Source organism: Cornus florida, unplaced genomic scaffold, assembly GCF_030987335.1.
Source record: "Cornus florida cultivar Cherokee Brave unplaced genomic scaffold, ASM3098733v1 CherokeeBrave_3.0.0_Hap2_Chr02, whole genome shotgun sequence".
In the NCBI taxonomy this organism is placed as follows: domain Eukaryota; kingdom Viridiplantae; phylum Streptophyta; class Magnoliopsida; order Cornales; family Cornaceae; genus Cornus; species Cornus florida.
Window position 1 is genome coordinate 20,196,100 of NW_026775572.1, and position 15,777 is coordinate 20,211,876.

Here is a 15,777-nt window from a genome sequence, read left to right on the forward strand (position 1 = left end):
TAAATTGGGATTCTTGTATGTTTCTTATGCTTGGTGATTTCATTTGATTATATATGCAATACAGGACTTCTCATCAATCAGCAGCTCATATGATGTGAAAAGATGAGTGTAGAAATCGAGAGTTTATGCTTGAGAGGAAGATGGGAAATTGACAAAACCATGTTTTGATGCACTTTTCATTTCCAAAACGCTGATTCACTTACTTCCTATTAATTGCTTTTAATGTGAAAACATCAATTTTGCTTTTCAAAGTTAGGAAAGTAGTAATAATCAAACCATGCTTTTTCAATAATATTTCATTCCCTTTTTATTTGGGCAACTTATTTACTTTATATGATAGTGTCACTAGTACAAGACTGAGTTTATTTAGCCATAACTACACATACATGCCTATTTCTGATACTTGGCCTTGTAGTCACTCCAGAGTTGATCAACTGTCTTTCCCAGCAGCTGAACAAAGTAGTTGGCATTATAACCAGTCCTCATCTTCTTGTTAAGTTCTGCCACAAACCCACCCTTCAAACTGTTACAATAATCAAGAAACCGGGCTGTCACGTCGTACCCTTGATCCCACCGGTCACCCTGCCCGGGCTGCACCCAGTGGCTAGGCGCATACCCTGCCTTCAACCTGACAAAATCGGCGATACCTTCAATCAGTCCTCCGGGTGTCTGCCCATTCCCATTCCACTGCCATACGTGTGTCATCTCATGATATAGGACACCAGTGATTTCCCTCTTCACATTGCCTGAATAACCTTGTATGTAGTTTGCACTGACATGAATCTCATTGTTGGAAGTATATGCAACTCCATCCATGGTTTCGATGAATAAGCTGACGCGGGGCACGTTCTTCCTGGATGCCGCGTTGGTCTGCTGGAAGATCCTCCATATGAAAGTGGTGGCAGACATGAGTGCCTGCTTGCTGTATGCAGCTCCGATTTTGTTCTCGAATCGAATGCCACCAGGAGTTGTGCTGGCCTTGTTGGTGACACTATATTCGACTGCATTGGTTCCTTGCAGGGCTGCTAAGATTAGCAGAGACGAGAGGTAAAACATCATATGAGACATGTTTCTACACTGTTTTCTTTTTCTTTTACAGATGGGCTTTTGTACAAGAATTAATGTGATAGTAACTATCATTTATATAGCTGAGCCACCCATCATCAGCCAGCCAAAGTGGACCAGATGTTCTTTGCACTCAGGAAATTGATATGGTACGTCATGATAATAAAGTATGGCTACCGTCTGAAGATTTACATTCCATTCATTTTTGTTTACTTGGTCACAATTTAGTTTGTATTATTATTATTATTATTATTATTATTACTATTATTTACTTCGGTAAAGGGGTATATTTATTATTTGCCCTTCGAATGAAACTCATCTTCGGAAGCACGCGTCTCCCAAGTGTTTTTTTTCACCATGATTGTAGTATTGACTATTGTCCTCTCTTAGAGTATCCTATAATTCTTGAGCAGATACAGTTCTTTTGCATGTACACTGTTTTAATATAACTCTAGATTATTGGTTTAACCTGTAAATTATTTGTAACAACTCCCATTTTATCCAGACACAATATTATTCATTTTTGACTCTCTGAATCAAAGACTTTTCAGGAGTCACCCATTATGGTGCAAAATTCACGGATATCACGACTTTAGAATAACGTTGTGTTATAGAAAGATATTGAATCTACATTTACCACTTGCCCAATCCACTCCCAGGCGATATGAAATTTTGCACCTGTAACTCGTTCATTATGATAGTTTACTGGTGCCACCTGCACACATCCACTCAAGTGATTGGAACATTATCCATTCTTGATCTATCCATTTAAGTTGTGAAACAGGTCGGTTAACTTGGTTGGAGAATTGCCTGGTCCAAGTCTGGTTCCTCTTAGTTTTGCTTTTGAGGTGGATCTTCCTTATGTTTCCTCTTAGTGTTTGTTTTAATGGCTTCAGAAAATAACAATAATAATTTGCTTGGTCCAAGTCGGGATTTTATGGTGGAAAGTCTTGCAGGCATAACCAATATTTTTCTTAAAAATTGAGACAACATATGTTTTTAATTGTAGTCAACTTTATCCGCAAATGTAGCGAACAACAATAATGCCCTACTTTGAATGGGCTGTGAAGTATGGGTAAAAAATAATCTGTATAATATTTGCCTGTCTCTCTTTCCTAGATCTTGCGGTCAATAATTTCAGCAATAGTGATCATTTTTTATGGCCGTGTGTGGCTATGAAAGACCCGGACTCAGTCCCCTCTTGGCAAGTGGCTTGGATGCATGATGTTGTGAGTTTGAGCTGAACAAGTTACGATGAAAAAAAGGAGGAGAAGGTATTAATGTAAATAATGGTTAAAATAGAAGAGTCGTAATAAGGAATTTTTGGACAACTTGACTGTTTTGATCTACATCATGATGATAAGAAATGACAGTTGTCTTCATTTTTTGTTTACTTGGTCACACAATCTGAGCCATGATAATAAGGTTTGACAAAGGTTCGAAGACATTCCATTCATATTTTGTTTACTTGGTCACAATTTGTGTCATGATAATAAGGTGTGATAGAAGGCATTCCATTCATTTTTTATTTACTTGGTCACATTGTATAATTTTTCTTTTTTTTTCTTTCTTTTTTTTTTTTTTTTTTTTTTTTTTTTTTTTTTTCGTAACAAGAAATATGTTTGTATATTTATTTCATGAGACGTGGTTCTTCATATAACCCTCAATTATATGCAATAATTGTGATTTAATCAATAAATTATTTTTATGTTATGTTTAAATTTAAGGTTGAAATAAATTTAGTTTAAAATTTATATTAAATTTTCTTCAATAAGATTTCGCCAAATATTCATTGAAGTTACTCAAGAATGTTGACTTCTCCTTTTGACGAGCTGTTGGTGCCCAAAACTATGTCCCATCCATTTAAGTTCTAAAACAAATCTGTTTGACTTGGTTGGATAATCGCCTGGCCAAGTCCGGAATTTTATGATGGAAAGTATTGAGCTAAAAAATAACATAAGTTTTTATTTATATTCAACTTTATATGCAAATTTAGCAACTTTGAAACATGCAAATTTGCCTCGCGGGAATGGTACTTGCCCCACCCAATCCTGTCTATAGTAGTTTTGGGGACCGTTCAACTTATTTGGTCGGAGATGATTTTTATGAATGAAAATTCTCGCAGGTTGGACGGAGAGGTCACCCCATCCCGTCCCTCCCGTTTAGGTAATAAATTATTAAATTATTCTTATTTTATTAGTATATATATATAATTAACTTTAGAAACCTTAAATCACATTCACTCACTTTCTCAACCGTTTTAGTGAGCGATAAAGCCTTACGAACTAAGAACGTTTGTACTCTTAAATTTTATGTTAAATTATTGATTGTCCATTTTTTATGATTTTTTTTAATAGTTATATAATTGTATTTAAGGGTAAAAATTAAAAAATGAATAGAAATTTTGAAACTAAACGGAGCAGGTGCATACGGAGATAAAAAAGTTAAACGGGCGAGAATGAGGTGGAAAGGTTCTTATTTAGAAGATTTTGAATGAGAACAAAATAAAAATTCTTAAACAATTATGGAGATGAAAAAGAATACACTAGCCCAAAATTATCCCGTTGCCATCCCAATGGATAACGTTGCTTGTCTCTCTTTCCTGGATATTGCTGTCAATTATTTCAGCAATAGTATCATTTTCCAAGTAGGAACGTCTGACCTTATTTATTCTGCAAAAGAGTCAGTCACCTTGTCCACTTTTTCCCATGTCAACTAATACATTACTCCTTGTAAGTAAATTTTTTGAGTAAATTAACACGTTTCAAAAATTTTATTGACCTTTACATCTTTATAAAATGGTATTATTAGGGTTATCGGGAAAGGATTAATTTGAAAAGACAAATAGTAAATCTAATATTTTATAATTTTTCAGGTGTATGTTTGCCCAGCCGTAGGGCGTGTTTTATTCGGGATCTTAGGTCGTGTTCCAAACCTACCAGTATTATTTTCCCTTCCTCTTTAATTATGTAACTCTCTAATGAATTTATTACAAGGTATTCATTCAACTCAAGAGAGGTTAATGCATGCAACATGCTATAAATTAAAAGAAGTATTTTTACACTAAGGCTTATGGCTCATCTCCTTCCAAAATAATTAAGATTCAAGAATATTGTGGGAGTTATTTATAAAATAAAAATAAAAATTTGTCTTTATGCCTTTTATGCAAGTTATAAGCTTGACAAATTACGCAACACCACCTCATCAAGAATATTGGGCCCAGATTGTATATTTCGCCTATAGGTAGGTCTGCCAACGAATTGAATCGGCCATATCCACATTTGATTTGTGCAGCTAATAAGTTATCGAATTGAAAGTTTAAATTCAACCCATATCTTAATTGGCTCAAATTTGGATCAAATCGGATTCGGATTAAAAGCATGCCTTTATAAGGGTAAATTGTAGGGGTGACAAAGTTTAACACGACACGAGTTAAATGGGTTTGAATTGACTTTAAACAGGTTTGGGTCGTAAACGGGTCGACGCGATTAACCCGTTTAGTTAATCGTGTCATATTTGGTTTGAGGGGTTCAACCAGTGTACCCGTTTAACTATATGTATCATAAGCAAATTTCTATTTAAATTTCAAAATAATTATCTAAACTTGTATCTTATAATTTATTCTTTTATAGATTAGAAATTATTTACTAATTTGGTTAGATTGAAATTTATATATTCTTAGTATTTAATGTTTGATCAAGTATTATTAATAATTTAAATAATAAAATATTTGATTTTATTAAACAGGTCATTAAACGAGTTACACGTGTAACTCGTTTAATAAATAGGTCGGGTTAGTGTTGAGGGTTCCTGACACAATTATTAAACGGGTCGTGTTCGGGTTGAGTTATTTAGTAGAATACCCTTAAGTTGACACAGCACGATTACAACCCGCGAATATGAATTACTACCCTTAGTAGATTGAGAGGAGAATCATTAATATATAAGATGGCGCATACTATAACCATGCAACCAAATAAATCTAATTCTAATGATAGAAAATTAATATATAAATTTAATAGTAAATAACTAATATATATAACAATTGTATATAGTATATTGTAATATATATATGTATAAACATATGTATATATATATATATAATTTTAATCGGATCGTAGCATTATCAGATCAAATTACTTATAATCCATTTCCGATTTATTAAGCTAACGGAGTATCGAATTCAGATTATTATCGAGTTTTTCATTCAATTCATATCCAAATAATCATATCAGATTTGAATCTGAATCTGATCCATTGACAGATTTACCTATAGGCCGCTAGGATTAGGTCGGCATGCATTTTAAAAGAACGTCATTAGATTTGGGGGGAGACTTTTTTACTTTTTTATTTATTTTTTGACAGAAAACTCAAACGCTCATTTTGCTATGAAAAATTAAACATTCAACCTTCCATTTTGGAAGAGGAGAAAATACCACTAAGTTAGTACTCTCAAAGGTAATTGAAAAGAGTGTCTAAAGCATTGGTTTTTCACAAAAATTTCTCTTACACTAGCTTTTAACCTGTACCATGCACGATAAAGGCTGTTACAATGGTACAATATGTAGAGCTTAATTGGTCTAAGCATGATAAAGGCTATCACAATCGTATAATATATAGAGTTTATTTAGTCCAAACAGGGGTGTTTACCAATAATTTAAATGCTCAAATTTAATTTTTTTATTTTTTGGTAGGTTAAAGTAAACTCATACACCCATTGTCTCTACTGAATCTCAAACTCCCTAACTTTCATTTGAAGAGATGAGTTTGCACCCGCTTGACTATTGCCCATTTGGTATTGCTCAAAATTCTTAGGAAAACTACAGCGGTTCACTTCGAAAATAGACAATAATTACAAGAAATGAAACTAGAGTTGGGTTTTTCCTTGTCTTGGGCTGGGATATGTACTGTAGCCTAGGCTAATTTCTCTGCCTTGTTCTTAGGCCTGTCATATTATTATTATTATTATTATTTTTTGGGCCCGTCATAATACACTCTACATATTATGATATTTGCATATTATCATTTATACAATTTGCTTCAATTTTCCAAAAAAAAAAAAAATGTACTAAGAAATACTAATTGTTTTGCAGGAGTATTTTTTTCAGTCATGAACATTGCTGTCCACAGAAAATACTTGTGGTGTGTTTGCGTCCTCACGCAAATAGAGGTTAACTACAATAAATAAAAAAGGCAACGATTGTGTGACTAAATTGGATCATTTGTTAATAAAGTAGGTAGCATGATGGTGGTGTGAGTTGAATTTATTTTGCCTTGATTAATTATAAGACTATTTTAGTATTGATAGTAAATAGAATGAGACTTATTTTGTACTTAATTGAAATACTATTGAGAAATTTGAAATTTAAGATGTTGGAGAAAATTAAAATTAGAATGATTTATCATTAGAGGTATTTTTCTTATATATGCATGTGAAATAGATTTTTTAAATTTCTTGTAGAATAAGATACCCAAAAATAATTATATTCACAGTCAAGTAGTACTAACAAGGTTATTATTTGGTTGCTTTACAAAAACAAACATGTTGATAATTATATTCCCATTGAAGTATTACTGACAATGTTATTATTCTTGTTTTGCAAAAACATAATATGGTTGAACATCAAAACCATGGGAAGTGAGCATATTAATATTTTGGTATTGTATGATACATCATTCCTTGGAGGAGTAACTAATTGCAATTACAAGAGTGAAGTAGATTAGACTTGATTTGCTTATGATGTTTTTCTCTTTGGATGGTACTTTGCTTATTAAGAATTGACTAATAAGGTGGCTAAGAATATCACGAACCACATATGTATTATTAGACTTATGTCTGAAAAATTAAAAATAAATGCTGATTTTTTTTTATTTTTTATTTTTCGCTAGATTTTATTCATTTTTTTTAATTGGTATGCAAGTAATTAAATTCACCATTCAAATTGGGTTTGATTGAATTTTTTTTTTTTTTTTCCAAAGTTTGATTGATTGAACACTCAAATTTAAATGGCAAAATTGGATGAATAGAATTGAAGTACTCTGGCATCCTATTTTCTTAAATCAAATAGAGTTTGACCCAATGGTCCAAGGCATGGAAAATTTTGTGATTGGTATCTTTTAAAAAATAATAATAATTTAAAGAAAAAAATCATTAAATTTAGCACTAGTAAAACCCCATTCATCTAATCTTGAACATTAATAATGATAGCAACACTCATAAATTAATAAATTAGGTAATAAAGAATCAACTTTTTCTTAATCACTTTAAATGTCTATGGTTATACAAACTCGAGATGCACACAATTGCCTCATGCGTTATTTAATTTCATAACTCACTTTTGATTTGGAACGGATATTTAAGGAGAGTATTTCAAAGGCTTAACAGTTGATTAAAGATAATGTAATCATTTGTTATTGGTTCACATCAGGTCAAGATGAAGTAAAATTTCATTGATGATGACTTAATTATTGTCCTCTATTGAATGCTTTGACAATGAAAATGTATAATTAATGTGTTCGGAAAAGAAAATTTTAATTAGGAAAATTAGCCGGTCTAATCATAACTCATTAATTGGGCTTGGGTCTTCAATATTTGGGCCCTTTGGGTAGCAATTGTGTTGTTTTGTTAGCTTGGGCTAACCTTTCCCAAATATGGGCCTGTACAAAATGTATAAACACACAACCAAAATCAATCCGATCTCAACGCTTCCTTCAAAATCAATACAAAATCGATGAGAGCTTTTTAGCTTTCGAACCGAATCAATGCAATTACCATTTTGGACTACGGATTGGACAATTTGGACTTCTCAAAACAGGCCCAATTATTAATTTTTCCCTAACCATAACCCAATAGAAAATACAATTTGCAGTCATAATTCAACTTCAGGAGTCATAAGCAAGCGCAATGGACCAATCATATAAGCCTAATAATTTGTGAACCAAACTGATCTAACCGGTTTCATTAAAATTCAATCTGTAACCGAACTGATTTGTTTTTAGGACCCAACAAATTCACCCGAATGGAATTGATCCAGATCGGATCACAGTTTGAACCGAATTAGTTTGAACCCCTCATTTAGATGTTATCAATTGAGATCTCATTAACGGATGTCTTACATTTTATTAGGAAAAAAGGTGTTTAATTATGAAAATAGACAATAATTACATGCAAGACATGAAACAATGTTATTCAAAGGATAATTTGATTACAACAATTTTTTCTTAAAAAAAAAAGTCTTGGCCTCAACAATGGACTAAAGACATAAGTGTATCAAAAAATGAAACATTGGCATACTACGTAGTAATTAAAAGAAATTTATCAAATATTCATTGAAGTGTTTTACTTGTATCTCTTTAATTGTTGAATGTTGATTGGATGTCTGAAAATCAATGGACAATGTTTTCGTGCGTATGTTTATTATTTATCAATTTTCATGTGCGTGACAACAGAACCATGATTTTTCATGTATTTGAAAAATGGTTTATAGTTAAAGACAAAGGTGCGATTATGAGGTAAACCACCGGGTATTGGTTGTGTGTTATTTCCTCCTTGACTTCTAAACTGGGATTAGATAATTAGTGCGCTCAGTGCATTGGGTTAATTCGTGCACATCACAAATTGTTCCGATTAATTTGATGTACGGTGTATCAAATACTTACTCTGAAAAAGTAGGTTGAAAACTAATTTTCAATTAGAATAGAGAGCATGTGTGAGTGTCTTAATCTATTTGTATTTATTGCATCGTCTTAAGAAATTTTCAATATACTCTCTAAATACATATATTTTGAAGTTGACAAAATTTTCACAACTAAGAATATTTCTAAAAAACGATCCAATACTTTTCAATTGGGAGAAATATCCATCCCATGCTTCAAATGTTCAAATTTAACAATGGCCTATCTTACCCAAACAAAAATAAAATAAAATAAAACTTACCCAAAAACAATGGCATGTGGGCAATTAGATGGGTCAGAGTTCTTTTAGCTGCATATACAAAGTAAAAGATCAAAATCCATTGTATTTTTTTTTTTCTTTCCATAAACTAAAATACATAGCTTTTATACTCTAAAAAAATAATTGAAATATAGTCTTAACATACTTTTATGTAATAAAGTTGTTTCAGATTCATATGGTCAAACAAGATCGATCAGAATCATTCAATTTTAATACACGAAGAAAGACACCACACACACACAGATTTCAAAATGTTACTGCATCCTTTTACAATATTGAAAGAAAGCATGTATTTTGTATACATAAAATTAAGAAACAAAGAAAGAAAATAATTAAAACGACTGTTTTCTTCCAATCTACATGTATATATGTGTGTGTGTGTGTATTCTACACCTCAGAAAACTTCCTCCTGCAACTTTGACGGTGCAAGCAAGCATTAATTGTTGTGGAGTCTGTGACTTGATTTGGCGATGCTGCATGCTTCTCTCTCAAGAGTCTTGCATCGTTGCTCGATCGGTTTCTCGTAGAATTAATGGCTAATCTACTCTGATTATTGTGTATAGATTATTGTGTATGGATTATTCAACCAAAGAACAAAATATATGAAACTAAGTGTGTGTTGTAATGGAATATTCAAGCTATACGGGTAGTTTACACCCATTAATGACCGGCTCCTCGGTGACTTGGCCCGGAGTAAGCTTGATTTCTGAAAAAACCATCTTTCATCGGAGGAGGAGAAGATTGATGTTTCAGAGGTCTCAAGCCCTCTACACAGGAGGAGAGCATGAGAAGGAAAACAAGGATTGAAATTGCATTCATAGCCAACACGAAAGAACAGTACTTCATGGTTGGCTTCTACTTTTTGCTGTTGGTGTCTTAGGCTCAAAGTTTTGGTGATATATATATTGATTTGTAATTAATGTATATGGTTTGTGCTCCCAAGTGTGTGTATATATATAGGTGATAGTGTGACAAGCATGCATGTATTGAGTTGCTCCAGTACAAGTTCAACAAAGGGTATGTTTGTTTGACTTTGGTTATATTACTTATTGTAGGCTAAGTTAGAGGGATAGGAAGGTTGTTTTTGTGAGGTTTGAATTCACCAGTCTGAAAACGTAGAGCACACGCTTTGAAAATCATAAAACTTGGTAAGAGATTCAGCCTAGCCTAGTCAATTCAGTCGGGCAATACATAAACTAAGTTTGGTATATTTCGGTTATCCATTAGTTTTTCACTCTCAGCGGCTTTTATATTACGTCAAGTCATCACTTTTTTTCTTAATTAAAAATTAGATTTTTGTTTCAAGTCATCACTTTTATTAAGATTTGGTTAAATATCTGACCATAAGATAGTGGCTATTTATAAAAATGATGACACAAGCTTTTCGTAATTATTCAATAATGACTTAGAGATAGTGACCGATTAGAAATTTTTGTGAGGGGACTGACTTTTAATTTGTGTGGGCAAACTTATATAGTGGGTCTATTTTTATATTTTCAACTGAAGTTTTTCATAAATTTAAAAAAATGTAAACTGTAAAACCAAAAAAAAAAAAAAAAAAAAAAAACAGTGGAGACAAATTGTAATTTTAGTGGGGTATCTTCATAAATTCTGAAAAAATTAAGGTATAAAATAAAAATATAAAAAATCCAGTGAAGGCATCTTCATAAATTCTAAAAAAAATAAAGTATAAAATAAAAATATAAAAATCATCCCCCACTGGCCCCACATTGGGTCCGTGCCTATTTAGAGACGTCTGAAGAAAGAAATAGTATATGAACAAGTCATAACTTTTATTACGTACAAATTAGTTAAATATTTTTTTTTCAGAAATTAATTTAGTTAAATATTTTGTCACAACACAATTGGCAATTGAAGAAATGACGACATGAGGTATTTGTAATTTGGAAATGCTTGAAAAAATAACCTATTTCCATTATATTATATGAATTATTTCACAAAAACTATGCTAATAATGTCGTGGAGATGCTTAAAGAAAGAATCTATTTCCATTATAGTATAGGGATTATTTCACAAAACCCTCATGTATTTTCATTTGTTCTAAAATGAGGAAAACTCAAATAACTTAATAACTAAAATACCCTTCAGCTACGTTGCCACTTAAAAGAACAAAAATGCCCTTTACACTAGAGGATGCCCATTTTGGTAGTTTCAACTGCGCGCCAACCAACAATTTAGTGATAAAAACTGAAATATAGTGTAAAGAAATAAATAAATAAAAAATGAATGTATAGGAGAATTTTTGTGAAGTTACTTGAACAAAGCTACTTAGAAGTTGGAACACTTCTCTATCTCTCTCAAACTTTAGTCAATCCTTCAACCCACTGACTTCCTTGTCAAGGCCTAACATTAAACGCACAAATAGTTCCCTATAACTCAACCTACTCCCAAATACCCAAATTCCTTTTCCGATTAAGAAGAAACTAATGGGTCATATCAAACAGAGCTTCCCTTTCTCACTGTAGGTGCCGTTAATATACGTACACATCATCCATTTGATTGGATCAACGTTTGGGCCCATCATATACAAATTACAATCAACAGTTAAAACTTTTTAACCCTAACTGTCATTTTATTGTCTCATGAAGTATAAAATCATAATTTCTACTCTTTTTAAATGCAAATAGTTTCTTAAAGTAAAGGTGTGTAAATATCAATTGGGAAAAAAAAAATATATATATATATATATATATATATAGTTATTTTTCCATACTACTTAATTAGGCAATAAATATATATATATATATATTAGATTAACCTAAGGTACTCGGGGCGAATTCCAATAGGTTCATGAACTTTTGTACCACGGCGCACGCACAGTGATGTGATCTCAAAAAAAATTATTTGCAGAGAGTAAGAATTGGACCTTATATAGTCAGATGTGATGCTTTGTGAAGAACCAATCGTACCACTTGAGCCAACACTTGGTTTATGAACACACCTCATTTTGTGTCCGGAGAAAATTTTGTTAGTAAAAAGGAAACCTTTAAAAAAAAAAAACTATTCAGTGTTCAATTAATTAGCAAGTTATTTCCTGCACAAGAACGAACACTGAGGCAAAAGCCAGCAAAGACAGGACATTCAACTTTTAAATCATATAAAATCTACTAATTTATTTAACGACCCTGTTAATGTCAACGAACTTTGTTATCTGAAAAAATCAAAATAGATTAACATGGATCCGCCATTCAACTTAAATCAATAACAAAATCAATACACCACTGGTCAAAATATTCAACTTAAAAGTAGATCTTTCATTTCTCTCTCGTGATTAACATGTATAAATTATTACATAAAGTTTCATGATGATGACGATGGATTATGGGAGGAGGCTTTATTCAAGTCAAAAGCCTCAGCTCGTAAATTAATTCATGAAGTTTCGTAATGACGATGGATTATGGGAGGAGGCTTTATTCAAGTCCAAAGCTTCAGCTCGTAAATTAATTCATTAAGTTTCGTAATGATGACAGATTATGGGAGGGGGCTGCTTCATTCAAGTCAAAAACACGAGGAGCAAAATGTTGGGCAGGTGGGATTAAATGAGTTCATTTCTCTCCCCCAAGTAAGGTGTTCTCACGTGTTGAATGGCTTCGAATCATCGGGCCGCGTACGCATTGAGAAGTCTATTCTACAGTAGAACTCTGAGCTGGTCATCCATGTTGAATGCTTGAAACTCACCGGGCTCCATTCAATGGTGTCTCTCTTGATAGCTTTCAGTAGTTGGTCCACTTGAACCTTGATGAAGCAAATAGTTAACCAGGTCAGCATCTGCAAGAGACTCAACAATAGTGCATACAAAATATCTTTCAAAGAAACAAAAATATATTACTATTTTCCCATCACATAATCAATGCCTCCTAATCCAGATAAATTCAAATTAATAATTAATAATTCTAATAATAAAAGGAACAAGAAGTTCAAGTCCTCCAATTATTTGTCAAATCTGATGACCTCTCTAATCTGGAAGGCTTCAAAGTTCAAAGTCTCAGAATGATATAAGGACAACAATGATATAAGGAAGTTGACCGTAACCAAGTAGTGAGCAAATAGCGGTTATAGCATTTGGAAACTTTTCTTATACCTCCATAATCTCCATTGCTAGTACAGTTAAAAAAAAAAAAAAGAAGGTAATTGTTCATGCAAAGCAGACAATAAATCATGCACTTTTTCATGATATCGGCACAAAAATAGTGTTGAGAAAATTAGATTTCAGCAATCAAGTCTAAACAGAATTATTCTTTAGTGACTAAAATTGAGAAAAGGTAAATATTTACCAAATCTAAAAGTTAAATGCAAATAAATGACCATTTAAGGGTAATTTCGTCATACTACTTGTTTATTTACTCCGTATTTATTTGATATTACTAAAATAATTTAGAAAATAACTAAACTACCCTCTTGTTCCTAATAATTCTAATCCCTAGCTGCCTCCTCTCTCTCCAGTTAGAATGCCTCTCAACAATATTGCAAGAATTCTAAAAGTTCTCAGCACCATTCAAGTTGGAATTGGAGTTGTCCTAGTATTCCATTACTTCTCAAGAAGAAATCACTGTTTTACATAGGAAAAGAAGCAACATTCCTCAATTACAAAATTACTGGATGATAATAATTGTAGTTTACTGCCCACGAAACTAAATGTGGATAATTTTCTTTTCTTTTCCCTTTTATTTTATTTATTTTACTTTATTCAAGGATAGGTTTATGCTGCAATAGTGAAGTCTCAGAATCAGTCAGTTCAAGGCTAATAGCATGAACCTTTGTTGAGCAATGGATTCCATCAAAACAAACATTGGACTTTGAAAATTTTCCTGAAACATAAGATAATTCACATCACAAGGAGTTCTCATCTCCCACAATCTTGACATAATTCAGAGTTTTATTGCTAATGTTTTGGATTAATGTTATAAATCGAGCTTGGCAAAATTATAAAACCGACCAAAATATTTTCCTAAAAGATAAACAATTCAATAAGTTGATTGCTTCATTGGAAGACAAATGAAGTACCTTTGGAGCCTTTTCCAAACTAATCATAGTCAGTATTATATATGAGATCTCCATCTCACAGCACACCCTTGTAGCAAAATCCTCTCTTTTGAATCACTAGGCATTTTCTATCCATCTTCTATTCTCCCACCACAATGCTCAAGCGAATTCTCTACAGCTTGGGTCTCATTCGTATTACCTATGGCTGTCAAAAGTACCTGCTATTACAGTCAACAGGAGGAATGCCATCAACAAAAATTAAAGAAAGAATAGATGAAGGGGAAAAAAAAAACAGTTTCTTGCTCACACCATTTCTCAAAGGAGTTGCCCCGAGAATGTTCACCATCCAAAACCTTGAACCATTCTAAAATGTTTTTTTACTACAAATATAACCAAAAGTCTGGATTATCCCAGACTACTCCTTCCAGCATCATTGATTAATGAGGACAATTAGGAAATGTCCTTCATACAGTCGTCACATATAGTGCACCCACCTGTTTCCAATGGTAGAAGGATTGGTCTCCTCGTCATATTACGATAAAAGAAAATAGTGCACCATAATCATTTTATGTCATTTGCCCTACAAAAAGTTAGGACAAGAAACTAAATTCAAATAAAAGAGTTATTTGCATGAACATAAAGAATAGATGAAACAAAATACAAAAACAGATGACATCACGTCTGAATGTAAGGGTTTTTATGCATAATGCAGAGAACTCTTGGGGTATTCTTGGAAATTCCCCTAAATTCGAATGGCCCCACTGCACTTCCTACAGCATTAGAAGTGAAAATTAAGCACTTAATACTGAAAAACATAGCAAATTTTATTATAATTCTCATCTAATCAGTTTTAGGTTTCTTCAAAGTGAACAAGTACAATTTTTTAGCATCATTTGCTGGATGGCTCCCATATTCCCATCACGCCAATCAAAATGATGTGTTTCTACTTTACAATTTTATGCAAAATACAGATAGGTCATAGTGGCAACCAAATTCAAGAGTCATCCAAAGGTGCCCTAACAAATTATAATCCCAAGTAAAATATTGAGCCTAAAACTGAAGTAGTTCCAAATAAAAAAGAGTAATGCTATCAAGAGAGCTCCCTCATGACAAGAGTCATGAGCTCTCCATATTTAACCACTGAATTGAAATATGTATCAAATGATTTATTTGACTTTTCACAGATGTCAAAATATTGTCTCAATCCAATGATTAAATATGGAAAGCTCATGACTTTTGTCATGAGGGAGTTCTCTTTGTTGAAATATCTGTATTATTTTTATTTTTATTTTTATTAGTTGTTTTCGGCCTTTTATTAGGTGTTTTATGTAAGATCTCTATTATCATGGATCACGTTGATAAGATCCCCGTAATCATGGGATCACGTAGATATGATCCCCATAATTATGAGATCATGTAGATTTTGGCATATTTCCTGTTTATCTTTGATTTGGTTTCCTTTTTTTGTACCCTATTCTTGTATATAAATGTAGTTCTTGGCTCTCGGTTTGAGTAAGCCAAAACCCAAAACTTTTTCTTTTTTGGTATGAGAGCAAAACAAAAACCTTCGCCTCCCCCATCTTCCTCCCCAACGCCGCCACCTTCTCTCTCCCTCTCTCCATTTTCCCTCACCTCTGGCGCACCTCCATCTCCTCCCGCCCTTGTGCCGAACCCCTCAGGTAACCCTCTATTTTTTACTCCTCTTTTTTAGGAGAATTCCCTTAGGTTTTTTATGACCTAAAGGTCCTTCTAGT

The 15,777-nt window shown here is 32.7% G+C and overlaps 2 protein-coding genes across 16 annotated transcripts in view; both read right to left on the reverse strand.

Moving 5' to 3' along the window:
- Positions 1-281: 281 nt before the first annotated feature.
- LOC132285988 (uncharacterized) lies at positions 282-1,121 on the reverse strand. Its single transcript, XM_059788241.1, has one exon. The coding sequence runs from the start codon at positions 1,066-1,068 to the stop codon at positions 391-393; it is 678 nt and encodes a 225-aa protein (XP_059644224.1). The 5' UTR covers positions 1,069-1,121; the 3' UTR covers positions 282-390.
- Positions 1,122-12,206: 11,085 nt separating this feature from the next.
- Positions 12,207-15,777, reverse strand: part of LOC132294124 (DNA repair protein REV1) — a 34,983-nt gene continuing 31,412 nt past the window's right edge. For 5 of the 15 annotated variants that reach the window (XM_059791864.1, XM_059791865.1, XM_059791857.1 and 2 more), the window contains 3 exons: positions 14,333-14,603; positions 14,045-14,241; positions 12,207-12,775 (listed from right to left, as the gene is read on the reverse strand). Coding sequence is in view for 3 of the 15 variants with exons in the window: in XM_059791865.1 (XP_059647848.1) it covers positions 14,595-14,603 (9 nt within the window). In the remaining 12 variants the exon portion in view is untranslated. Of the gene's footprint in view, positions 12,776-13,795; positions 13,849-14,044; positions 14,245-14,332; positions 14,604-15,777 lie in introns of all 15 variants that reach the window. The other 10 variants (XM_059791863.1, XM_059791861.1, XM_059791855.1 and 7 more) reach the window with 6 other exon arrangements.

Excerpts from the sequence above, each read along its gene's own strand:
- LOC132285988 (XM_059788241.1), bottom strand. The coding sequence starts at position 1,068 with ATGTCTCATATGATGTTTTACCTCTCGTCTCTGCTAATCTTAGCAGCC.